This window comes from Budorcas taxicolor, chromosome 25 (genome assembly GCF_023091745.1).
Source record: "Budorcas taxicolor isolate Tak-1 chromosome 25, Takin1.1, whole genome shotgun sequence".
Lineage (NCBI taxonomy): Eukaryota > Metazoa > Chordata > Mammalia > Artiodactyla > Bovidae > Budorcas > Budorcas taxicolor.
The window spans coordinates 42,058,857-42,083,634 of NC_068934.1; the positions used below are offsets into that span (position 1 = coordinate 42,058,857).

Consider the following 24,778-nt stretch of genomic DNA (forward strand, 5'->3'; position numbering starts at 1 on the left):
TAAATGAAAAACTACCTTTAAAAAAGAAAATGTGAAAATAGGTTTGTGTACCCTCCATACATAAGTACAAGTTGATCCTCTCCATCATCTTTTTTAATTCAATAAAATCCATGGGATTGACACTCATGCTGGAATAGGCTCTGCTGACTGTGGAGATCCTAGAAAGTTGCTACTATCATTTGGTCTCTCTAGAGGTCTGGCCAGTGATGGAAGAAAGGCAAGAGGTGAACTGAAAATCCTTAAGAAGTTCCTCATTTGTTATGGGTTGAATCATGTCTCTGAAAATTCATGTGTTCAAGTTATAACTCTTAGTACCTCAAATGTAAGATTGCCATATTTGGAAACAGGAAAGTTGTAGATAAAATGAATTAAGATGAAGTCATATTGGGCTAGGATGGGCCCCTAATCCAATAAGACTGGTGTCTTTACACAAAGGGAACATCAGGACACAGAGGTGTGCAGGGAGATGCCATGTGAAAATTGGAGTTATGCTGCCACAAGCAAATTGAAATGTAAGAGAGACCTGGAACAGACCCTTCCCTAGAGCCTATAGTGGGGACATGGCCCTGCCAACAACTACAGCTCAGACTTCCAGCCTATATAATTGTGAGACAATAAATTTCTGTTGTTTAAGGAGCTCAGTTTGAGTCACTCCATTATGGAAGCTGTAGGTCAGTAATGATCTTCCTAGGTGGGGCAGTGGTAAAGAATCCACCTGCCAATGCAGAAGACACAAGAATTTGGAGTTCATTCCCTGGGTCAGGAAGATCTCCTGGAGTAGGAAATGGCAACCCATCGCAGTATTCCTGTGTGAAAAATTCCATGGACAGAGGAGTCTGGTGGGCTACAGTCCATGGGGTTGCAAAGAGTCGGAAATGACTGAGAGACTGAGCATTTTTCTTATTTACAAATTTTTTTTTAACCAGTTTCTTATTTTCCTTATCCTCAATATTTCCATTATTTATTGCAGCAAAATTGTCTAGTCTTATAGGCACCAATATAAGATTTCTCTCTCTAGTATCTTTTCAAAGAGAGACTTCTGAAGACCATGAAACATGATCAGAAATGTATGTCTCTCATGAGGGCAGGTAAGATGTGCCCTAAGATATTAGTGGAGCTAATATCTTCTCTTCAGCACTAAAACTACCAAAGAGAACAGGGCAGAAGGGATCTCTGCAGTCTAGATTGAAACTCACAGTGAATGGAAATGACCTTGCCACTTATGAAGGCAATGGCCCGAGATGGGAGTATCCCTGGCAAGGCTCAGCCTCCCCAGTGATCTGAGGGACCTATGCGGTGTGTTGCCTTTCTAACCCACAGATCCAAAGCACACAGTCCCTCCCAGGGGATGGTTCGAAGGTTTACTCACTTATTCTCCACATCCTGGATGGTGTCAGGCAGAGGCAGATTTCTAGTTTCAGGTAGGAGAAGGAGAACAGGAGCAGCAATGATGGGACACATTCCATAGATGATCCAGGGCAGGGTGGGTAGATACACCACTAGGGTCATCAGTAGGGGAGCCAGTGCTGCCGCACACCTATTAGCCAACAAATCTAATCCTGCAGCTTTTGCTCTGAAGGGTAAATGACAATATATAATAATCCACTTAAATTCTGGACTTTAATTTATGATCTATTATTTTGACTTTATTTTGAACCAGAAAACTCCACAAGTATTAAATCATGAGCTTGATGAAAACGTCTTGCTTTCGTCATTTGCTCTGTGATTTGCTAGATGTCTTTGTCACAGTCAATATGAATTACTCTTTAAACAGAGTGTTACATATTGTGACTAGTCTGACAAATCTTCTAAAAAGTTAAGAGAGGATGCATAGAAGTAATGCTTAGCATGGTACATGGCACAGAGTCAGCATTTGCAGTAATTTTGGTTATAATTATTTTTAAAGCACTATTACAAATACTAATTGCTTTATAATTAACAGATCTTATTATGTTTATTCCCTTGAATAAGCAACAATTAGCTGGGAAATTCTCTTATGGGCCCTGGCAGAGTATTCGTAAACTCATACCTGACAATAGTGGGTAGGAGTTCACTTTGGTGGACAGAAAAACAGGTGTGAGAGGCAGCAACACAGCCGATTCCCACACTTGCCAAAATCACACGCAGGGTCTGCATATCTGGAGATGAGAAAATCAGTGAGATTAAAAAATCTGGGCTGAAGGAATCAACACCCACAAAATTTAGTAAGAAAACTCTATAGGCTGTTTGTATTTTTGAAATATATTGTAGATTTACCTCTGGGCTTTCTATCCTGTTCCAGTGATTTATATTTCTATTTTGTGCCTGCACCATACTGTGTTGTTTACCATAGCTTTGTAGTGTAGTATTAATTCAGGGATCCTGATTCCTTGAGCTCCATTTTTCTTACTCCAGGTTGCTTTGGCTATTGGGAGTTCTTTGGGGTTCCATACAAATTTTTTTGTTCTAGTTCTTTGAAAAGGCCATTGGCAATTTAATGGGAATTGTATTGAATCTGTAGATTGCTTTGGGTAGGATAGGAAGTCCAGACATAAACTCATGAACCTATGGTTACCTAATCTTTGACAAAGGAGAAAAGAAAATATAATGGAGAAAAGACAACCTCTTCAATATGTGGTGCTGGGAAACCTTGACAGCTACATGAAAAAGAATGGAATGTAAACATTTCCTAACTCCATTAAAAAAAATAAACTCAAAATGGATAAAAGTCCTAACTGTAAGGCCAGACACTATAAAACTCTTAGAGGAAAACATAGGCAGAACACTCTTTGACATAAATGGCAGCAAGATCCTCTAGCTGCACCTCGTAGAGTAATGAAACTAAAAATGAAAACAAACAAATGGGACCTAATTAAACTTAAAAGCTTTTGCACAGCAAAGGAAACCACAGACAAGATGAAAAGACAACTTTCAGAATCTGAGAAAATAATTGTGAATGAAGCAACTAACAAGGGATTAATCTCCAAAATATACAAGCAGCTCATGCAGCTCAATATAAAAGAAACTCAAACAACCCAATAAAAAACAAGTGGAAGACCTAAATAGATATTTCTCCAAAGAAGACATAAACATAGAGATGGCCAACAAACACATGAAAAGATGCTCAACATTGCTCATTATTAGAGAAATGCAAATCAACACCATGGAGGAGTATCACCTCACACCAGTCATAATGACCATCAACAAAAAAATCTATAAGCAATAAATGCTGGAGGGTGTGTGGAGAAAAGGAAATCCTCGTGCACCGTTGATGGGAATATAGATTGATACAACCACTATAGAGAACTGTATAGAGGTTCCGTAATGAATTAAAAATAGAACTACCAAGTGCATGCATGCTCAGTTGCTTCAGTTTTGTCCGACTCTTTGCAACCCTATGGACTGTAGATCAACGGGCTCCTCTGTCCCTGGGATCCTGGCAAGAAGACTGGAGTGGGTTGCCATGCCCTCCTCTGGGGGATCTTCCTGACCCATGGATCAAACCAGAGTCTCCTGCATTGCAGGTGGATTCTTTACCAGCTGAACTACCAGGGTAGCCCCATCATATCTGGTACTGAGCCAAAACAGAGGGAGTGACCATACTATGTTTTCACCTGGGATATAATTGCAAGATCTCACCCCTCCATCCTTGCTATTAAAAGTGTGAATGGCAACTGAACAAGTCCTGTCCTAGAGGAACTGTCAGGACTAATGGTACCAGTTTACAGACAACATTCACTATGTAATGATGATAAATAGATGTCTGAACTGCCACTTGCTGATCTCTGGTTCTTTTTCTAAAATCTTATTAGAATTTCTCATAAACTCTTTGATTGGTTTGGGTAGGACTTAGCCTTTAATTGGCCTTCCCTGGTGCCTCAGTTGGTAAAGAATCCACCTACAATACAGGAGAGCCTTGTTCTATCCCTGGGTTGGGAAAATCCCCTGGAGAAGGAAATGGCAACCCACTCCAGTATTCTTGCCTGGAAATTTCCATGGACAGAGGCAGGGGAGCCTTATGGGCCACAAGATAGTGTTGCAAGAGTCAGACATGATGTAACAACTAAACCACCACCTGCTCCATGGACAGAGTGTGGGCTGTCTCTGAAGGCAAGAGTTTCAGCCCCAGGGTTTGGGGTCACAGTCTCTGATAGGGCACTGCACTGGGAGAAATACGTTCCATAGACAGAATGCTGTCTGATCTACCTTAAAAGGCCCCAAGGTGCGGAGGTGGTTAGTTTTGTTTTGTTTTTTTCTTTCCCTTTAATTGAGACCATTCTTTACTGCTGGCTCCAGACAGTATGACCCAGCACAATCCATGGTGGTTTAAAAAAGACACTTCCTTTCCCCAAATTCCAATCTTCTCTCACCTTGAGGCACAAACATGTTGATCAAAATGGAAAGTCCCACCAGGAACAGGAACAACATCTCGGTTGGTCGACGGCCCACATTGTTCAGTGGGTAAAGTGCAAGACTTCGGACTGAGATAGTGAGAGCTCCAAAGATTACCTGGAACAGGAAAATATTGCTTCCAAAGTGCTGTAGATTGACGATAATGCCAAAAAAGGGTAGTGTGCTTGCAAATCTGTAGCGAACAAAAGAAGACACAAGCCATAGATTAGAGCCCATTGCTGTCATTGATGATTATGTTGATCCAGGCAGACAATGGTCAAGGTTAAAGAATAAAGGCCCAGTCTGATCTCTGTAATACTTAATTTTAATGTGATAAAGATACAATAAAAGATTATGTGTCTGTATATGAAAGTGACACTCCCTCTTGTCATTTTTTTTTTTTCTGAGTCCCTAAGCATAGAGTTGACAATGACAGGAATACATAATCTGGCCCAGTCCACCAAAGTGAATGATTTAGAGAAATTGAATACAGAATGATTAAAATTTATAAATTGGAGAAGGATTTCTTTTTGTGGGTTGTCTGTATAAATGTACCTATGTATGTATGAATTCTGTGAGTCCTCCTTCTCGTCCCCCAACACCAGTACTGGGAAGAATTCCCTTTTTCTCAACTATGATTGAAGTTGCAAAGAGACTACCAGTGTCTCCTTGACCTGGGAGCAGTGTCCTGGGGTCTAACAGAATTCTGGGGAATTTAAACGTTTTATCTGATTTCTTTGCACCAAGGGAAAATGGAAGAATTCAGAAAGCAAACGTGCACCAACTGTACCATCAGAAATGTAATAAAATATTGCCACTGGGGATCTACATTTTACACAGAAAGCATCTAGACATGAGTCCACTTTAAAGATCTACTACAACCAGAGAGAGCTACACTTAGAACTTACAACAAGAAACACCACAGATCACAGCAATTTTAAGCAAGGTCTTTCTTGATCATTATCTATACTTTTTTCTTCCATTCTGATTGTGTAGGATTCCGGAACATAAATCTGTGTTTCCTAGTGAGTAAAGAAATGTTGAAACAGCACAATGCATTTAAATGGAGACATCTACTGGAATATATCTGGAAAGAAGTAAATTGTTCAGCTTAGTAGTTACTTCTTAAGATTGGCTGCTAAGTCGCTTCAGTCGTGTTCGACTCTGTGTGACCCCATAGACGGCAGCCTACCAGGCTCCCCCGTCCCTGGGATTCTCCAGGCAAGAGTACTGGAGTGGGTTGCCATTTCCTTCTCCAAGGTTAAGATTGGCAGTGGGTATGTATTTTCCAGTGGCTGATATGTGTGTAAGTCTTCAAAAATTCAGAACTATATTTAAAGTTTCTCCTCCTGACTCTATCAAACTAGGTAGTTACATCTCCTCAAGAAATAATGAACAAGATTTGCTAGCACACAAACTGTATCCAAAATGGAAACAAATAAAGTCCATCAAGTTTGAAGTACGTACAGACATTGCCGTGTATTCATGTAATGGAAAATAAAACACCGGGGAGAGCAGTTTACTGGTACAAGCAACAGAATGGGTGAATCTTCATGAATGAGCCTGAAGAAAGGAGACCTGTCACAGAACCCTTTTGTCATTTATTATGTGAAGGTTAAGATCAGTCACCACTCATTTTTAGTGATGGAGATTGGAACAGTGCACAGTGGAGGGCAGTGAGGAGGAGATGAGAGTGGGGTAGTGATGGAGGTGGTGGTGGTTATATGGGTTACATGAGCAGAACTCCTGGGGAACTAGGATTGTTCTATCTTGATGTGTATGTTGGTTACATTATTAGACACTGAAATATTCGTTGATCTGTATTTATTTGTGATCTCTTCACATTACAGTGTGCCAGATTTGCTTCAATTAAAATTCAAAGAATAAATGAAGAAAATTAAGTGCCCAAATCTGTACTGTGAGGGAAGTTCTCAACCTCAATCTCTAGTGAGGAGACTGGCAGTGTGATATGACTGAACTGTCATTGTAAATCAGTTCCACATGAGTCTTACTTGGCCTGTTTTCCTCATCCTTTAAATGCAAATATGTATATTACCATATGCAAAATAGATCACCAGTCCAGGTTCAATGCATGAGACAGGGTGCTCAGGGCCAGTGCACTGGGATGACCCTGAGGGATGGGATGGGGAGGAATGTGGGAGGGGGGTTCAGGATGGGGGACACATGTACACCCATGGCTGATTCATGTCAATGTATGGCAAAAACCACTATAATATTGTAAAGTAATTGGCCTTCAATTAAAATAAATTAATTTCAAAAATGCAAGTATGCCCTTTCTCCCACGATACTGTTATAAGATTTGAAATAAATAGATTCATGTTTCTTCTCAAATGCACCGTGAGTAGCCTACCTCACAAAGGACAGGAGATAGATCCTTTTTCGCAGGTTGGGTGTGCGGAACAAGTCAAATATAGTTGTTCTAGTCTGTGCTGTCTCCAGCTCCTCCTGCATGGTCACTCTCAAACCCTTCAACAACAACAAACATGTATCATTTGCTAACATAGTGCCAGGAATTGTGATGTGCGCTGGCACACGAGAGGACAAGAGGCATGTGTTCTCTTTCTTTCTAGTATATCATATTCTACATACAATCACATGTGAACACGCAATGAAGGAAGATGTAGGGAGTTAAGGGAGACTCCAGGAAATTAAATGTTAAAATGTGATTTTGAAGAAGAGGCCATAGATGGAGGTAGGGTGACTTAAGAGTAGAAAAGTTTTAGATTCAGAGGAAGTGAGCCAAAGGATACTCCTATATGTATCCCAGAATCCCCATCGCTGTTCACCTGAATCTATCACAACATTGTTGATCAGCAATAGTCCAGCACAAAATAAAAAAGTTTAAAAAAGAAAGAAGTAGCTGCACAGTGCTCAAAGCTTCTTTTCTATTAGATGCCCATGAAAGTCCAGGGAATTTCCATTCTCTACTAGCTGTCCTTGTTAGGAAAGCAGCTTGTCTATCTCAAGAAGGAGAAGGCAGGTCAGTTTATGATTTCCCTTCAACCAAGTAATCATCTTCCCTTCCCTTTCCCACTCACCTCCAAGTTCAGGGTTTCTTCAACATTCTTCATTCCATTTCTGTGTGCAACCATTTTAAGCTCCTTTAAGCCCTCATCTGGTTTGTTGGTGATAATCAGCCATCGAGAAGATTCCACCAGCCACCTGATGAAAGATGAGCAAGCAAGTGCAGTCAGCTGTGCTCAGTCGCTCAGTCCTGTCCGACTCCTTGAGACCCCAAGGACTGTAGCCTGCCAGGCTCCTCTGTTCATGGGATTTTCCTGATAAGAAAACCGGAGTGGATTGCCATTTCCTTCTCTAGGGGATCTTCCTATCCCAGGTATCGAACCCACATCTCTTGCATCATCTTCTGCATTGGCAGGCAGAATCTTTACCACTAGCACCACCTGGGAGGCCATTGATTATTTGTCACATGTCAATTGATAATAGCTGCGTTTTGCTTTTCATCTAACATCTACCACTTTACTTGTTGGATCAGTTAGTTAGTGTTAGCTGCTCAGCCGTGTACCACTCTTTGTGACCCCACTGACTGTAGCTCGCCAGGATCCTCTGTTCATGGAATTCTCCAGGCAAGAATACTGGAGTGGGTTGCTATTCCCTTCTCCAGCTGATCTTCCTGACCCAGGGATTGAACCCAGGTCTCCTGCATTGTAGGCAGTTTCTTTACCATCTGAGCCACCAGGGAATGTGAGATATTCCAGATCTATTATACAAATACTAGGAGAATATGAGACTAACCACTCCATGACAGTGCACTTGAAAGTTGTACTACCAGTAAGGAACACAGACTTTGGAGTCAAATTGCCTCTTTGCTTACTCACTAGGAGAATTTACAAGAAGCTTGACAAGCTTAATCTTGAGAGTCCCTCACATGATAGTTTTCTTCCACCTCGGCGTGGGACAAACAACTTTTTGCACATGATATATATTTACAGTATCTATTCCTTTAAAAAAGAAGCCCCCATAATGTCAGCTTAAGGCCTAACAATGACTACAATTACTCCTGCTACTACTAGTTATGTTGATAACTAATTATCCAATTACTAATACTAATTAATAACTAATTGCTTATTTACATCTGCCTCAGTTTTCTCATTAATAACATGGGTACAGTAGTGCTAGCTTCCTTGCAGTGTTGTTACAAATATAGAATGACTTAATAGATGAGTCTGACATGGATTATACTGTCCTCTCTCTCTGAACTCATCTCATTCTATAAAACCTGTAGTCATCTCCTTGTGTTCTCCTAAATCTGATTTTCCCTAGATTGGTTTTAGTGTGGGAATGAAGTTATCCATTAATAATTATTTATTAAAGTTATTTAAAAGAAGAAGGAGTGCTGAATTCATAATGTAAATCATCTAATCTGTGTGCAAATTTAGCTAGCGGAAAATCTTGTTGCTATTTTGTGAAACAGCTCTGTGAATAAGTTTGCTGCATCTTTTTCATCCAATTTCATCTGCAAAGAACAAATCACTGAAAGCTTTTCTGTGACCTGATTCATTCCATAGCCAAAATAGAATTAAAGGTATATCTTTTTTATATATAAAAAATTGAGTCTGTATTTTATATTAAGGAAAATAATATTGGAATAGCTCTATGACCTTTATATTGGGAAAGACTTAGGAACCAGATGGCAGAAAATACCTATAAGTCACAGGCAGGAAGATTATTGTTACTCCATGTTATGTTTCTCAAAACTCAAATTGTCCAGAATGAGCAGGTAACAGACATGGATTTCAGGTCCAAACAATAAGAATGTGTTGGGGAATAAGAAAATCAATATATCCCAATTCAATGTGCATTTTATCCCAGATTTCCTTAAGAGAGAGAGAGCACTTCATACCTTGAGGAGAGAAAGAAAGCAAAGAAAGGTACAGACACCACCAGCTGCAGGGTGCGCCACTCTCGAAAGACAAAAGCCAGTCCTCCCAGCATCATCTGTCCAATACTAAGGGCACAGTATATCAATGTTAATACCATGCCTTTCGACTGGGATCTTGTCCACTCTATAACTGAAAGATATTAAAACAGTGTTATCATGTCAAAGAAGTGTGAAATTTCAAGCTCAAATTCAAGGCTAAGAAGATAGATTAGATCAGAATTGTTGACTTACTTAGAAAACAGTTGTTTGTTATTATGACTGCAATGGAACAGCCCGACAAGAAGCGTAGTAAGCAGTAAATGAAGATGTTGGGAGCGAAGGTTGTACAGGTCCCAGAGATGGCAAGTTGGAGTAAACAGCACCTGAGAATCAGCTTTCGCCCAAACCTACAAATCAGACAGTCAGCTTAGGTGATGTGAGTAATGATAATTTATGGTAATAAATTAAGAAAACAAAAACATACTCTATAACTTTAACAAGAGAATCATGTACCTGAAAGCTTGAGTAAACAAGAGCTAAATCAACAATGGAAATCTCCATAAAGCAACAATCTTTGACTATATGCTAATAATACAAAAACTTCATCATACAACCACCAGATGCCTCTGACACCATATAAAAGAAACTGCATCTGTGTCTTTATTTCTGCTTTGCAAATAGGTTCATCTCTACCATTTTTCTAAATTCCATATATGTGTTAATTTATGATATTTGTTTTTCTCTTTTTGACTTTCTTCCCTGGTGTTCCAGTGGTTAGGACTCCATGCTTTCACTGCTGAAGGCATGGGTTCTGTTCCTGATCCAGGAGCTAACACCCTGCAAGCCATGTGGCATGGCCAAAAATAAAAATAACCTCACAGAAGAAGCCATGGTTTTGGAAATTGTAACACTTTTGTAAGCAGTCATGTATTAGCATGTGTTAAATCTGGTGTATAGTCTCTTAAGTGTCTGAAACATAAGAGAGCCAAAAGTGTACTTGGGTCTCGAGGACCACACAGGCAAGGCTAAACTGATGCAAAAGATCAGTGGAATAATGCATGAAAGTTGTTGAAGGGTTAGGTAAGAGTCACTCTTTGTTGAATCTGATTTCATTGGCCTAAAGCAATATACTTTTCAGGAACAGAATATAAGAGCACCATAATTCAGCCAGAGGCTGTTATATAAATATCTCAGAGGAAAGAATTACCTAAGATGGAGAATGAAGGAAAAAGAAGGTGCAAAACAAATAAGGAAAAGTGAATTGTCTGTTTCATCAGGCATCAAGAAAAGAGGGCCTTAAGATACATGCATCCCAATGTTCATTGCAACTCTATTTGCAATAGCCAGGACATGAAAGCAATCTAATTGTTCATTGATGAATGAAAGGATAAAGAAGATGCAGTACATATCTACAATGGAATATAATTCTGCCATAAAATGGAATGAAATGATGGCATTTGCAGCAACATGGATGGATCTACAGATTGAAATATTGAATAAAATGTCAGACAGAGGAGGAGAAATGTCATATGACATTCCTTATATGCAGAATCTAAAAAGAAATGATAGAAATGAACTTATTTACAAATCAGAAACAGACTCACAGACTTAAAGAACAAACTTATAGTTGTCAGGGAGGAAGGGATAGTTTGGGCATATCAAATGATGATCTCAAAAGATGAAAAAGCCTTTTGACATATTACAATACCCTTTCATGATAAAAAATACTCAATTAGGTGGTATAGAAGGAATATAACTCTACACAATAAATGTGATATAGACAACCCTTCAGAGAACATCATACTCAGCAAAGACAGTTTGAAAGATTTTCCTTTAAGTTCAGGGAAGAAAAAGTGCCCGCTAACACTAGTTCTATCAACACAATTCTGGAAGTGCTAGTTAGAGATAGCAGGCAAGATAAAGAAGAAAAATGTAACCATACTGGAAAGGAAGAATTTTATTTTCTTTGCTACAGATAATATGAACTTGTATATATTAATAGAAAATCCTAAAGATTCAACCAAACAATTTGCTAGAACCAATCTACAAATTCAGTAAACTGCAAGATACAAAACTCAACATATGAAGTTAAATGCATTTCTATACACCAAGAATGCAATGTCTGAGAAATTTAAAAGGTAGCAATTCCACTTACTATAGCATCAAAATTATAAAATAAGTATCAGTTTCATGAAGGAGATGAAATACATAGACACTACAGCAAGACTTTGATGAAAGAACTTGAAGAAGACACAAATAAATGGAAAGATAACCCATGTACATGGTGGACGTGAGTCTGAGTGAACTCCGGGAGATGGTGATGGACAGGGAGGCCTGGCGTGCTGCGATTCATGGGGTCGCAAAGAGTCGGACACGACTGAGCGACTGAACTGAACTGAACTGAAATGTCTATACTACTCAAAGCCATCTATAGATTCAATGCAATCTCTATCAAAATTCCAATGGTAATCTTCCCCACTATCAGCATCAAGGGTATATGAGAAATCTCTGTACTTTCTGTTCAATTTTGCTATGAACCTAAAACTACTCTGAGAAATAAAGTTTACTAAATAAAAAGTCTTGGGGTTTGAGTTCGGACTCTGCAGCTTACTAATTAAAATGCCCTGGGCTAATTAACTAATCAGACATTGTAAACTGCTGGTACAAGTGGTATTTACTTCCCAGGCATGCCAAAAGATTGCAATGAAAAAAATTCCAATGGTATTTTTCACAGAAATAGCAAAAGCTATTCTAAAATTTATGTGAAATCGTACATGTTCCCAAATAGCCAAAGCAATTATGACAAAGAAGATACAGGCTTAGAAGCATCACACTTTTGATTTCAAAGTATAGTGTAAAGCTACAGTAATAAAAAGATTATGGTACTGGCATAAAGATAGACACATATAATAATGCTCTTATCATGATTCCAGAAATTAATTCTTCAGATATCACATTTGATAAAGGAGCCAGTAATATTCTTTTCAATAATGATATTGAGAAACTGGGTAATCACATGCAGAAAGATGAACTTTGATCCCTATTCACACCATTCAAAAATTCATTTAAGATGGATTAATGACTTAAACATTACCCTGAAACAGTAAACTCCTGGGAGAAAGCATGAGGAAAAAGTTCTTTGACTCTGGGATTGACAGCAGTATTTTGGATACAATGTCCATCCAAATGGTGTGAGGCTCTATCTCATTGTTGTTTTGATTTTGCTAGCAAAGTAATGATCAAAATTCTCGAAGCTAGGTTTCAACAGTACATGAACCATGAACTTCCAGATGTTCAAGCTGGATTTAGCAGAAGAGGAACCAGAGATCAAATTGCCAACATCCATTGGATCATAGAAAAAGCAAGAGAATTCCAGAAAAACATTTACTTCTGCTTTATTGATTATGTCAAACCCTTTGACTGTGTGGATCACTAGAAACTGTGGAAAATTCTTAAAGAGATGGGAATACCAGACCACCTGACCTGCCTCCTGAGAAACCTATATGCAGGTCAGGAAGCAACAGTTAGAACCAGACATGGAACAATGGACTGGTTCCAAATTGGGAAAAGAGTACGTCAAGGCTGTATATTGTCACCCTGCTTATTTAACTTATATGCAGAGTACATCATGCAAAATGCCAGGCTGGAAGAAGCACAAGCTGGAATCAAGATTGCCGGGAGAAATATCAATAACCACAGATACGCAGGTGACACCACCCTTATGGTAGAAAGCAAAGATGAACTAGAGAGCTTCTTGATTAAAGTGAAAGAGGAGAGTGAAAAAGCTGGCTTAAAACTCAACATTCAAAAAACCAAGACCATGGCATCCAGTCCCATCACTTCATGGCAAGTAGATGGGCAAACCACAAAAACAGTGACAGACTTTATTTTTCTGGGCTTCAAAATCACTGCAGATGGTGACTGCAGCCATGAAATTAAAAGACGCTTGCCCCTTGGAAGAAAAGCTATGACCAACCTAGACAGCACATTAAAAAGCAGAGACATTACTTTGCCGACAAATGCCCATTTAGTGAAAGCTATGGTTCTTCCAGTAGTTGTGTATGGACGTGAGAGTTGGACTATAAAGAAAGCTGAGTGCTGAAGAATTGATACTTTTAAATGGTGGTGTTGGAGAAGACTCTTGAGAGTCCCTTGGACTGCAAGGAGATCAAACCAGTCGATACTAAAGGCAATCAGCCCTGAATATTCATTGGAAGGCCACCTGCTGTGAAGAACTGACTCATTGTAAAAAACTCTGATGCTGGGAAAGACTGAAGGCAGGTGAACGGGACAACAGAGGATGAGATGGTTGGATGGCATCACTGACTCGATGGACATCAGTTTGAGCAAGCTTTGGGAGTTGGTGATAGACAGGGAAGCCTGGTGTGCTGCAGTCCACCAGGTCGCAAAAAGCTGGACACAACTGAGTGACTGAACTGAACTGATGATCAGTGATGTTAAGTATCTCTTCATATACCTGTTGACTACTTCTTTGTCTTTTTTTGAAGAACTATCTACTGAGCTCCTTTGCCCAATTTTAGCAACAGGTTATTTATGTTTTTTTTTTTTTCTATTGGTTGTAGTAATTCCCAGTACATTTTGGATATTAACTCTTTATCTGATACATGGCTTTCAAATATTTTTCTCTCATTCTACATATTTCCTTTTTATTTTGTCAATCATTTCTTTCGCTATGCAGCAGACTTGTTTTGACATAGTCTCCCTTACCTATTTCTGCTTGTGATGCCAGTGCTCATAAACTTTTTACCTATGTCAGTTTAAAATCCTTAGGTTAGCTACAATGTTATCTCTTCACCTAATTTTCCACTCTCAGCTCCTATCATAACTCACACAGACACACAAACCTAGACATCTATGACTCTATGGCCATCTAAACTCTCAACCAGCATTTTATTCTGAATAGTCATAAAAGGCTCAGTCAGTAGGCTGGTCCAAATGAGCACTCTGATCCAGAAATCTTTGACTAATTACACTGAGGTGATACAGTCAGAGTCAACAATTTTCAGCTATAAGATTAAATTATATCAGGTTTACAAATGACAAGGGATACTTACCCATTTCCCCTATAGGAGACTTAAATGTGTAGCTGCCATATTTGTCCTATTGCTTTAAGAATGTACTTTATGAATGACTACTGTCAGGTACAGGATAACCCAAACTTCTCACACCACATATTGTGACACATGAGGTCTATGGATTAGTTAATTGCCTTGTATGGTGGCAAATATTACCTGTAAGTAGGCTTTTTCTTTTTTCTTTTAACACAATCACACAACCAGATTATAGACACAATAATTTATACTCCAACTTCAGTACCATCCCAGAAACACAGAAGTTTTATAGAGCACTGATTACAGTAAGGTAACCATGATATGGGCTTCCTAGGCGGCTCCGTGGTAAAGAATCTGCCTGCCAATGCAGGAATGCAGGAGACATGGTTGATTCCTGGGTCAGAAAGATCTCCTGGAGGAGCAAATGGCAACCAAGTCCAGTATTCTTGCCTGGAAAATACTGTGGACAGAGGAGCCTGGAGGGATGCAGTCCGTAGGGTCATAAAGAGTCGGACACCCTGAGTGACTGAACACACACACGCGCGCACACACACACACACACACAAGACCATGACATGAGGACCAAGGTAGGAACCTGCAAGCATTTAGCTCACTGATCTGTGAGGGACACACAGAGTTCACGGCAAAGGGCTACTCTTTTTCTTCAAACAGGCTGAATCACCTATCTTGAAAACACCTTCTCTTTTCTCATTGGTAACTCCTTCTCATCTTTATGAGGTCTCTCTAATTTCATGGTAACTTGCCTCTAAAAATTGTTCTGAAATGCCCCCTGCCCTTAATCTTATGGAAAGGTTATTTCTGTGTTAAAACAGAGAGACCTGTGGCAACAAATTGCGTTCATCACAATGAGTCTAATTCTGAATTTCCATCCATAGCTCCCTGGAAACCAAGGCAACCCACAACAGCATAAATTGTATCCTGGAACTCAAGAAACATTTCCTTATGAAACAAGTAATCATAAACTGTGAACACACCACAGAGGAGGGGCAGCAGTGATGTGGAGATACTCACCTGTCTGAGAGATGGCCATAGATGAGGCCCCCCACCAGTGTTCCAACCATGACTAGGGATTGAATCAATGGTTTCTGTGACTGTTGATCACATACGAGGTCCCACTGGAAGAGAAAGAAATCAGCACAGAGGAGCTTCACAGTATGTTACATCCTTAAATATTTGCTCACTCTAATAGCCCTTTAATGAACTAGTCTCTGGTTTCCTTCACAACCTTTACTTCTCCATATCATTCCAGTCACACCTTCAGTTCAGTTCAGTTCAGTTGCTCAGTCGAGTCTGACTCTTTGTGACTTCATGGATCGCAGCCCGCCAGGCCTCCCTGTCCATCACCAACTCCCGGCGTTCACTCAGACTCATGTCCATTGAGTCGGTGATGCCGTCCAGCCATCTCATCCTCTGTCGTCCCCTTCTCCTCCTGCCCCCAATCCCTCCCAGCATCAGAGTCTTTTCCAATGAGTCAACTCTTTGCATGAGGTGGCCAAAGTACTGGAGTTTCAGCTTTAGCATCAGTCCTTCCAATGAACACCCAGGATTGATCTCCTTTAGGATGGACTGCTTGGATCTCCTTGCTCAAGAGTCTTCTCCAACATCACAGTTCAAAAGCATCAATTCTTTGGCGCTCAGCTTTCTTGACAGTCCAACTCTCACATCCATACATGACCATAGGAAAAACCATAGCCTTGACTAGACAGACCTTTGTTGGCAAAGTAATATCTCTGCTTTTGAATATGCTATCTAGGTTGGTCATAACTTTCCTTCCAAGGAGCAAGCGTCTTAATTTCATGGCTGCAATCATCATCTGCAGTGATTTTGGACGACAGAGGATGAGATGGCTGGATGGCATCACGGACTCGATGGACGTGAGTCTGAGTGAACTCCGGGAGTTGGTGATGGACAGGGAGGCCTGGCGTGCTGCGATTCATGGGGTTGCAAAGAGTCAGACACGACTGAGCGACTGAGCTGAACTGAACTGAACTGATGGTAGTTTTATTCTTAGTTTTTTAAAAATGAATCTCTATATTGTTTTCCATAGTGGTTGTATCAGTTTTCATTCCCACCAATAGTATAAGAGGGTTCCCTTTTCTTCACACCCTGGCCAGCATTAATTATTTGTAGACTTTTTGATGATGGCTGTTCTGACGGGGTTGGAGGGAAAGGCTACCCAATCCAGTATTCTGGCCTAGAGAATTCCATGGACTGTTTAGTCCATGCAGTTTCAAAGAGTCAGACACAACTAAGCGCCTTTCACTTTCATATTCTGACTGGTATGAGAATACTTCATTGGGATTTTGGTTTGCGTTTCTCTAATAATGAGCAATGTTGAGTATCTTTTTGCGTATTACATCTCTATGTCTGGAAAATATCTGTTTAGGTCTTTTGCCCACTTTTATTTTATTTTATTATTATTTTTTTACTTTACAATACTGCATTGGTTGTGCCATACATCAACATGAATCCGTCACGGGTGTACACGTGTTCCCACTCCTGAACCACCCCGCCCCCACCTCCCTCCCCATACCATCCCTCTGGGTTATCCCAGTGCACCAGCCCCAAGCATCCTGTATCCTGCATCAAACCTAGACTGGTGATTCGTTTCTTATATGATATTATATATGTTTCAATGCCGTTCTCCCAAATCATCCCGCCCTCTCCCTCTCCCACAGAGTCAAAAAGTCTGTTCTGTACATCTGTGTCTCTTTTGCTGTCTTGCATACAGGGTTATCATTACCATCTTTCTAAATTCCATATATATGTGTTAGTATACTGTATTGGTGTTTTTCTTTCTGGCTTACTTCACTCTGTATAATAGGCTCCAGTTTCATTCACCTCATTAGAACTGACTCAATTGTATTCCTTTTAATGGCTGAGTAATACTCCGTTGTGTATATGTACCACAGCTTTCTTATCCATCCATCTGCTGATGGATATCTAGGTTGCTTCCATGTCCTGGCTATTATAAACAGTGCTGCGATGAACATTGAGGTACACGTGTCTCTTTCAATTCTAGTTTCCTCGGTGTGTATGCCCAGCAGTGGGATTGCTGGGTCATAAGGCAGTTCTATTTCCAGTTTTCTAAGGAATCTCCACACTGTTCTCCATAGTGGTTGTACTAGTTTGCATTCCCACCAACAGTGTAAGAGGGCTCCCTTTTCTCCACACCCTCTCCAGCATTTATTGCTTGTAGACTTTTGGATCACAGCCATTCTGACTGGTGTGAAATGGTACCTCATTGTGGTTTTGATTTGCATTTCTCTGATAATGAGTGATGTTGAGCATCTTTTTCATGTGTTTGTTAGACATCTGTATGTCTTCTTTAGAGAAATGTCTATTTAGTTCTTTGGCCCATTTTTTGATTGGGTTGTTTATTTTCCTGGAATTGAGCTGCAGGAGTTGCTTGTATATTTTTGAAATTCGTTGTTTGTCAGTTGCTTCATTTGCTATTATTTTCTCCCATTCTGAAGGCTGTCTTTTCACCTTGCTTATAGTTTCCTTTGTTGTGCAGAAGCTTTTAAGTTTAATTAGGTCCCATTTGTTTATTTTTGCTTTTATTTTCAATATTCTGGGAGGTGGATCCTAGAGGATCCTGCTGTGATTTATGTCAGAGAGTGTTTTGCCTATGTTCTCCTCTAGGAGTTTTATAGTTTCTGGTCTTACATTGAGATCTTTAATCCATTTTGAGGTTATTTTTGTGTATGGTGTTAGAAAGTGTTCTAGTTTCATTCTTATACAAGTGGTTGACCAGTTTTCCCAGCACCACTTGTTAAAGAGACTGTCTTTAATCCATTGTATATTCTTGCCTCCTTTGTCAAAGATAAGGTGTCCATAGGTGTGTGGATTTATCTCTGGGCTTTCTATTTTGTTCCATTGATCTATATGTCTGTCTTTGTGCCAGTACCATACTGTCTTGATGACTGTGGCTTTGTAGTAGAGCCTGAAGTCAGGCAGGTTGATTCCTCCAGTTCCATTCTTCTTTCTCAAGATTGCTTTGGCTCTTTGAGGTTTTTTGTATTCCATACAAATTGTGAAACTATTTGTTCTAGCTCTGTGAAAAATACCGCTGGTAGCTTGATAGGGATTGCATTGAATCTGTAGATTGCTTTGGGTAGTATACTCATTTTCACTATATTGATTCTTCCAATCCATGAACATGGTATATTTCTCTATCTGTTAGTGTCCTCTGTGATTTCTTTCACCAGTGTTTTATAGTTTTCTATATATAGGTCTTTAGTTTCTTTAGGTAGATATATTCCTTAGTATTTTATTCTTTTTGTTGCAATGGTGAATGAAATTGTTTCCTTAATTTCTTTTTGTACTTTCTCATTATTAGTGTATAGGAATGCAAGGGATTTCTGTGTGTTGATTTTATATCCTGCAACTTTACTATATTCATTGATTAGCTCTAGTAATTTTCTGGTGGAGTCTTTAGGGTTTTCTATGTAGAGGATCATGTCATCTGCAAACAGTGAGAGTTTGACTTCTGTTTTTCCAATTTGGATTCCTTTTATTTCTTTTTCTGCTCTGATTGCTATGGCCAGAACTTCCAGGACTAAGTTGTGGTGAAAGTGGGCACCCTTGTCTTGTTCCTGACTTCAGGGGAAATGCTTTCAATTTTTCACCATTGAAGATAATGTTTGCTCTGGGTTCGTCATATATAGCTTTTATTATGTTGAGGTATGTTCCTTCTATTCCTGCTTCCTGGAGAGTTTTTTATCATAAACATAGGTCTTCTGGCCACTTTTAAAAATTTTATTATTTTTTATTGAAGGGTAATTGATTTATAGAATTTTGCTGTTTTCTGTCAAACCTCAACATGAATCAGCCATAGGCATACATATATACCCTTCCCTTTGAAACTCCCTCCCAATTCCCTCCCCATCCCACCCCTCTAGGTTGATACAGAGCCCCTATTCGAATTTCCTGAGTCATACAGTAAATTCCTGTTGGCCATCTATTTTACATTTGGTAACGCTAAGAGTTGGATGTGACTGAGTGACTTCACTTATACTTTTCACTTTCATGCACTTTCAATTTCATGCATTGGAGAAGGAAATGGCAACCCACTCCAGTGTTCTTGCCTGGAGAATCCCAGGGATGACGGACCATGGTGGGCTGCCCTCTATGTGATCGCACAGAGTTGGACATGACTGAAGCGACTTAGCAGCAGCAGCAGCAGCAGCAATGTAAGAAGATATTAAGAAGAGGTGGCAAGAATACACAGATGAACTGTGCAAAAAAGAGCTTCATGATCAAGATAATCATGATGGTGTGATCACTCACCTAGAGCCAGACATCCTGGAATGTGAAGTCAAGTGGGCCTTAGGAAGCATCACAACGAACAAAGCTAGTGGAGGTGATGGAATTCCAGTTGAGCTATTTCAAATCCTGAAAGATGATGCTGTGAAAGTGCTGTGTTCCCTTCGTATAGGGTGAGATTTGTGCTGAGTTTTTGTTTGTTTGTCTTTCCTCTGATGGCAAGGCTAAGTGAGGTGATAATCCTGTCTGACGATGATTAGGTTTGTATTTTTGTCTTGTTTGTTGTTTATATGAGGCATCCTGCATGGGGTGCTACTGGTGATTGGGTGATGCTGGTTCTTGTATTCAAGTAGTTTACTTTGAGTGAGTTCTCACTATCTGATATTCCCTAGGATTAGTTCTCTGGAAGTCTAGGATCTTGGAGTCAGTGCTCCCATTCCAAAAGCTTAGGGCTTGATCTCTGGTCAGGGAACAAAGATTCCACAAGTGGTTTGTTATGGCATTAAGTGAGATTAAAACAAATATCCAAAAACAAGAAACCAAAGATGAACCCCAGACGAATGGAAATTACAAAATCAGGAAAATAAAAAATAATGGAATATACACATATACGTATACACCCATGAGCAAAGTGAAAACAGTCCAACAAAAATAAAGTATAGTAGATTGACCCAGTGAACAAAAGAAATCAAAAGTTATATTTACCAGTTAAGAACAAAACTAACTTAAGCACAAACTGGAAAACAAAACTAAAGCAAGGTGCCAAGTGGGGAATAAAGCAATGATAACAAAACTAACAAATATATTGAGAGGAAAAGAAAGAAAGAATAAATATGCAAAGTTAAACAGAGGTAGATGAGGAAGTTTTATATACATTAAAGATTAACTGCAAGGGGAAAAGAGCAGTAGGAAAGGCAAACAAAGGAATAAATGTAGAAAAAATATAATAGGCTTAAAAATTAAAATTATAAAAAAGAGAAAAGGAAAAAATGGAAGAAGAAAGAAAAAAGGAAAACAAAGGACAACTTCACAGAGCTGCAAAAGCCCAACATAGAGGCAGAGGTTTATAACAACGATAGAAAGTGTGACTGAATATACATATACATATACTCCCGTAAGCAAAATCAAAACAGTCCAACAAAAATAAAGTACAATAGATTGACCTGGTAAACTAAGGAAACTGAAAACTGTATCTACTAGAACAAACTGGAAAACAAAACTAAAGCAAGTTGCCAACTGGGAAATAAAGCAATGAAAATAATTCTAACAAATATGTTGAGAGGAAAGGAGAGAAAGAAAAGAAAAAATAGCTGTGCACAGTTAAATAGAGGCAGACAAAGAAGATTTATATATGTTAAAGATTAATGCAAGGGGAAAAGAACAGTAGGGATAGCAAACAAAGGAATCAATGTGGAAAAAATAATAATAGGTTTAAAAAATTAAAAAAGAGAAAAGAAAAAAGAAAAGAGGAAAACACAGAACTGCAAAAGTCCAATGTAGAGGCAGAGGTTTATGACAACAATAATAAAAGCTGAAAAGCTTAATTGGATTTCTTAGTGCTGAAAAAATCGACAACTACAACAGAGGGGAAGAAAAGAAAAAAAAAAATCCAAAAGAATCTACAGAACAAGTAAAAAAAAAAAAAAGTAAGAATAGTAAATGTTTTTCTTGAGTCACTGCTGTCAGTTTCCCTCACTGGGAATCACAGTTCACCTTACCTCCCTAGGATGCCCTCCAACATGTGCTAATCTCCGGACCTGCTGTGGGGGCAGCTCAGATTCTAGTCTGGTCCTACTCTTGTATGTTCTTGCCTCCAATGTTCAGAGCTATCAGAACTAGTGCGTTTTCTTTTGTGGGAACTCTCAATGGCCTTTTACATATTCCATAGACACGGAGTCTGCTTAGTTGATCATGTGGATTTAATCTGCAGCTTGTACAGCTGGTGGGAAAGTTTTGGGTCTTTTTCCCTAGCCACACTGTCCCTGGGTTTCAACTGTGGTGTTATTTCCACCTCTACATGTGGATTGTCCACTGGGGTTTAACTCCTGAGGCTTCCTGGAAGGTTTGGGTTTGCCCCTGTGAGGGCCAGGTGTGGAGGTGGTGCAGCTGCTTGGGTTGCAGGGATTCTGGCAGCACCAGGTACTCAGGGGGGTTGGTGGTTAGAGCAGCAGGAAATATAGTGCTCTAGAAGGGTATGGCAACCAGTTTTGGCTAATACACTCCAATATTCTTGCCTGAAGAGCCCCGTCTCTGACAGAGAAGCCTGGCAGGCCACAGTCTACAAGGTCGCAGAGTCAGACACGACAGAAGCGACCTTGCATGCATAGACGCAGGACTTTTTTTGCCTGTGGCAGCTCTGCCCCAGTGAGAGCTGAGCATGAAGGTGGCACAGCTGCTTGGCTTGTGGGGACCCTGCTGGTGCCACGTGTGCAGGGACACGGACTGCCTCTGTTACAGAAGTTATGGCCCTATCAGAGTCTTTATTCCAGCCTCTTGTAGCTGGTGATCAGGCCTCTTTGGGCAGTCTTTCTCCATAGCTCTGCCTATTCAGGCACTTAGAGGGCTCCCTTGCCTGGGGTCCTTTTCTGTTGTTCAGTGAGTCAGGCACATATAGGGGTCCCCCTGGCTGGGGTCCTACTCTGTAGTTTGGCATATCAGTCACTGAAAGGAGCACCCTGGATGGGGTCCTACTCTAGTTCAGTGCGTCAGGCATTTGATGGGCTAGGCTCTCTATTGTTCAGCTGCCGATGCTGGTGTGTGGGGAGAGAGAGGCTACGGTGATGGCTTCACCCCCTACATGTGACTCAGCAGTATCACCTTGCTTCCATGGCTGCCGGGCTTTCCTCCACCAGCATTTCCCACTACGATCTCCTCCCTCACATCCCCTCAGACTGTCCCTCCACAGTCAATAGCAGCCCTCACCCTGGGATTGCGCCACAATCCCTAAACTCCAGCTCCCAGCTGCTGCACCTTCCTTCCAGAAGACCAGTGTTCCTGTCTGAAGTATGTATGGCTGTGGCAAGGACTGTCTGATTCTCATTCCATTTAGGCTGCCACAGACCAGCTGTTTCACTTTTTGCATTAAATGTTTCTCCTCTGACTCAGACAATTGTCCCATTGTGGGGACTGGACCCTTGCTTCAGTTCCCCCTCCCACCAAGAGCAGGTCCAGTCCTACTAATACTCCTATTTTCCCCCCAGTTCCTTCATCCTACCAAGTTTTGCATGGTTTTATATATTCTTTTCCACTGGTCAGGTGCTCCTGTCTGCTCTCAGCTGGTATTCTGCATGCACTTCTGTGTCTGAAGGTGTATTCCTGATGTATCCATGGAGAGAGATGTACTCCACTTCCACCTACTCCTCTGCCATCTTATTCTCAGCCTCTGCCCACTTTTTGATTGGGTTGTTTGTTTTTCTGGTATTGAGTGGCATGAACTGCTTGTGTATTTTGGAGATTAATTCTTTGTCAGTTGTTTCATTTGCTATTATTTTCTCCCATTCTGAGGGCTGTCTTTTCACCTTGCTTATAGTTTCCTTCTTTGTGCAAAAGCTTTTAAGTTTATTTAAGTCTCATTTGATTATTCCTGGGTTTTTAAAATTACCATATGTAAAATAGATAACCAGTGTGAGTTTGATGTATGACACAGGACATGAAAAGCCAGGGCTCTGTGACAACCTGGTGGGATAGGATGGGGAGGGAGATAGGAGGGGGCTTCAGAATGGAGGGGACACATGTATACCTATGGCCAATTCATACAGATATATGGCAAAAACCATCACAATATTGTAAAGTAATTATCTTCCAATTAAAGTAAATAAATTAAAAAGAATAAAGTGCTTGGCAATTAAAAAGATAATCGATCACTACTTACTAAAAGTATGAAAGGAAGCTGGCTGCATTATCTACTCAGTGACTGAAGACTTGAACCCTGTTTAATTTATGTTATTCTAAATAGGATAGGAGCACTCCTTGGTGGCTCAGTTGGTAAAGAGTCTGTCTGCAATGAGGGAGCACTGGGTTCGATCCCTGGCTCGGGAAGATCCCTTGGCGAAGGTAATGGCAATCCACTCCAGTATTCTTGCCTGGAGAATTCCATGGACAGAGGAATCTGGTGGGCTACAGTCCATGGGGGTCACAAAGAGTTGGACACGACTGAATGACTAACTTTTACTCTCAAACAGGATATGACTCAGGACGCGACTGTATGTTCAGGACATGACCGAGCATACACCTACACTTACAAGAAGTAAATGGGGCCTTTACCTCAGTCACGATGGTGGAGGAGAACAAGCTGTGGTCGTACACCCAGCCATCCACACAGGGCTCCGTGTCCAGGTCAGTCATGTTGGGGAAGGTCCCATTCAGGTGAAGGAGCTGCCACTGGGGGTGGAGGAAACGACGACACTTCTCTGGTTTCAAGTTTGAATCCACTGGGATGGAGAGTCTCAGGAGGACATCAGGGCTGAGGATCCCAGTGTCATTATCGGAGACAGTGGCATTATCGAGGATGTGGACCCAGCAGCGATGACCAGGAACGGCTGCAGTGAAGTTCTCCAACAGTGAGTGACAGACTACTATCATGAGAGAAGGGAGAATTAAAGCCATCTGAAGTATCTGGAATTTCCCCAGGCCACCAACTTTATCCAGAAGCTCCTCAAAGGCCATTGTGAATAGGTGATATTCAAGAGGAGTCAAAATGACTTTACAGAGAGAAGTTCAAAGGGAGAAAATGTTTTCTTTAATTCACGCTAAGTCTATGTGACCTCATGCCAGTTTCTCATGCCTGGGTCTAACCCACCTCACTACTGTAACAGAGCAATGGAATCAGTTTCCCTAGTCCTTTTGAAAGCATGGGGTGGTTGCTTTTTAGCAAAGTTATAGAGAAAATTATTTACCAAAGATATCTATCTGATGAACATTAAATCTGTTTAAAGATTTACTTTCTGAATGTGTTTGTCCTTTGTGATTCTGTGAAACTAGCATAGGACTTTGTCATGTACATGACCTCTGAATGACCTTAGAGTAAGCTACACAGTCTTCAGTCATTTCTAAAAAATGGAACTGGAGAGACATAAGGACTATTCTAGGAAAGAGCAGAAAACAAATTTTTTTTTATTGTTTGTTCTGTAACAACATACTACTC

General features: G+C 40.3%; 1 protein-coding gene across 1 annotated transcript; it reads right to left on the bottom strand.

The window, feature by feature from the left end:
* Positions 1 to 1,365: 1,365 nt before the first annotated feature.
* On the bottom strand, positions 1,366 to 24,300 carry LOC128068926 (solute carrier family 22 member 10-like). Its single transcript, XM_052662200.1, has 9 exons — positions 23,899 to 24,300; positions 15,379 to 15,482; positions 9,527 to 9,681; positions 9,257 to 9,425; positions 7,431 to 7,554; positions 6,743 to 6,858; positions 4,350 to 4,564; positions 2,030 to 2,138; positions 1,366 to 1,573 (listed from the first exon to the last, which is right to left on the bottom strand). The coding sequence occupies exons 1-9, from the start codon at positions 24,298 to 24,300 to the stop codon at positions 1,366 to 1,368; spliced, it is 1,602 nt and encodes a 533-aa protein (XP_052518160.1).
* Positions 24,301 to 24,778: the final 478 nt, after the last annotated feature.

Excerpts from the sequence above, each read along its gene's own strand:
- LOC128068926 (XM_052662200.1), bottom strand. The coding sequence starts at position 24,300 with ATGGCCTTTGAGGAGCTTCTGGATAAAGTTGGTGGCCTGGGGAAATTC. Across the intron at positions 9,682-15,378 it reads TATGGCCATCTCTCAGACAG|GTTTGGGCGAAAGCTGATTC; the intron begins GTGAGTATCTCC and ends TCTGATTTGTAG. Across the intron at positions 2,139-4,349 it reads CAACATGTTTGTGCCTCAAG|ATATGCAGACCCTGCGTGTG; the intron begins GTGAGAGAAGAT and ends TCTCATCTCCAG.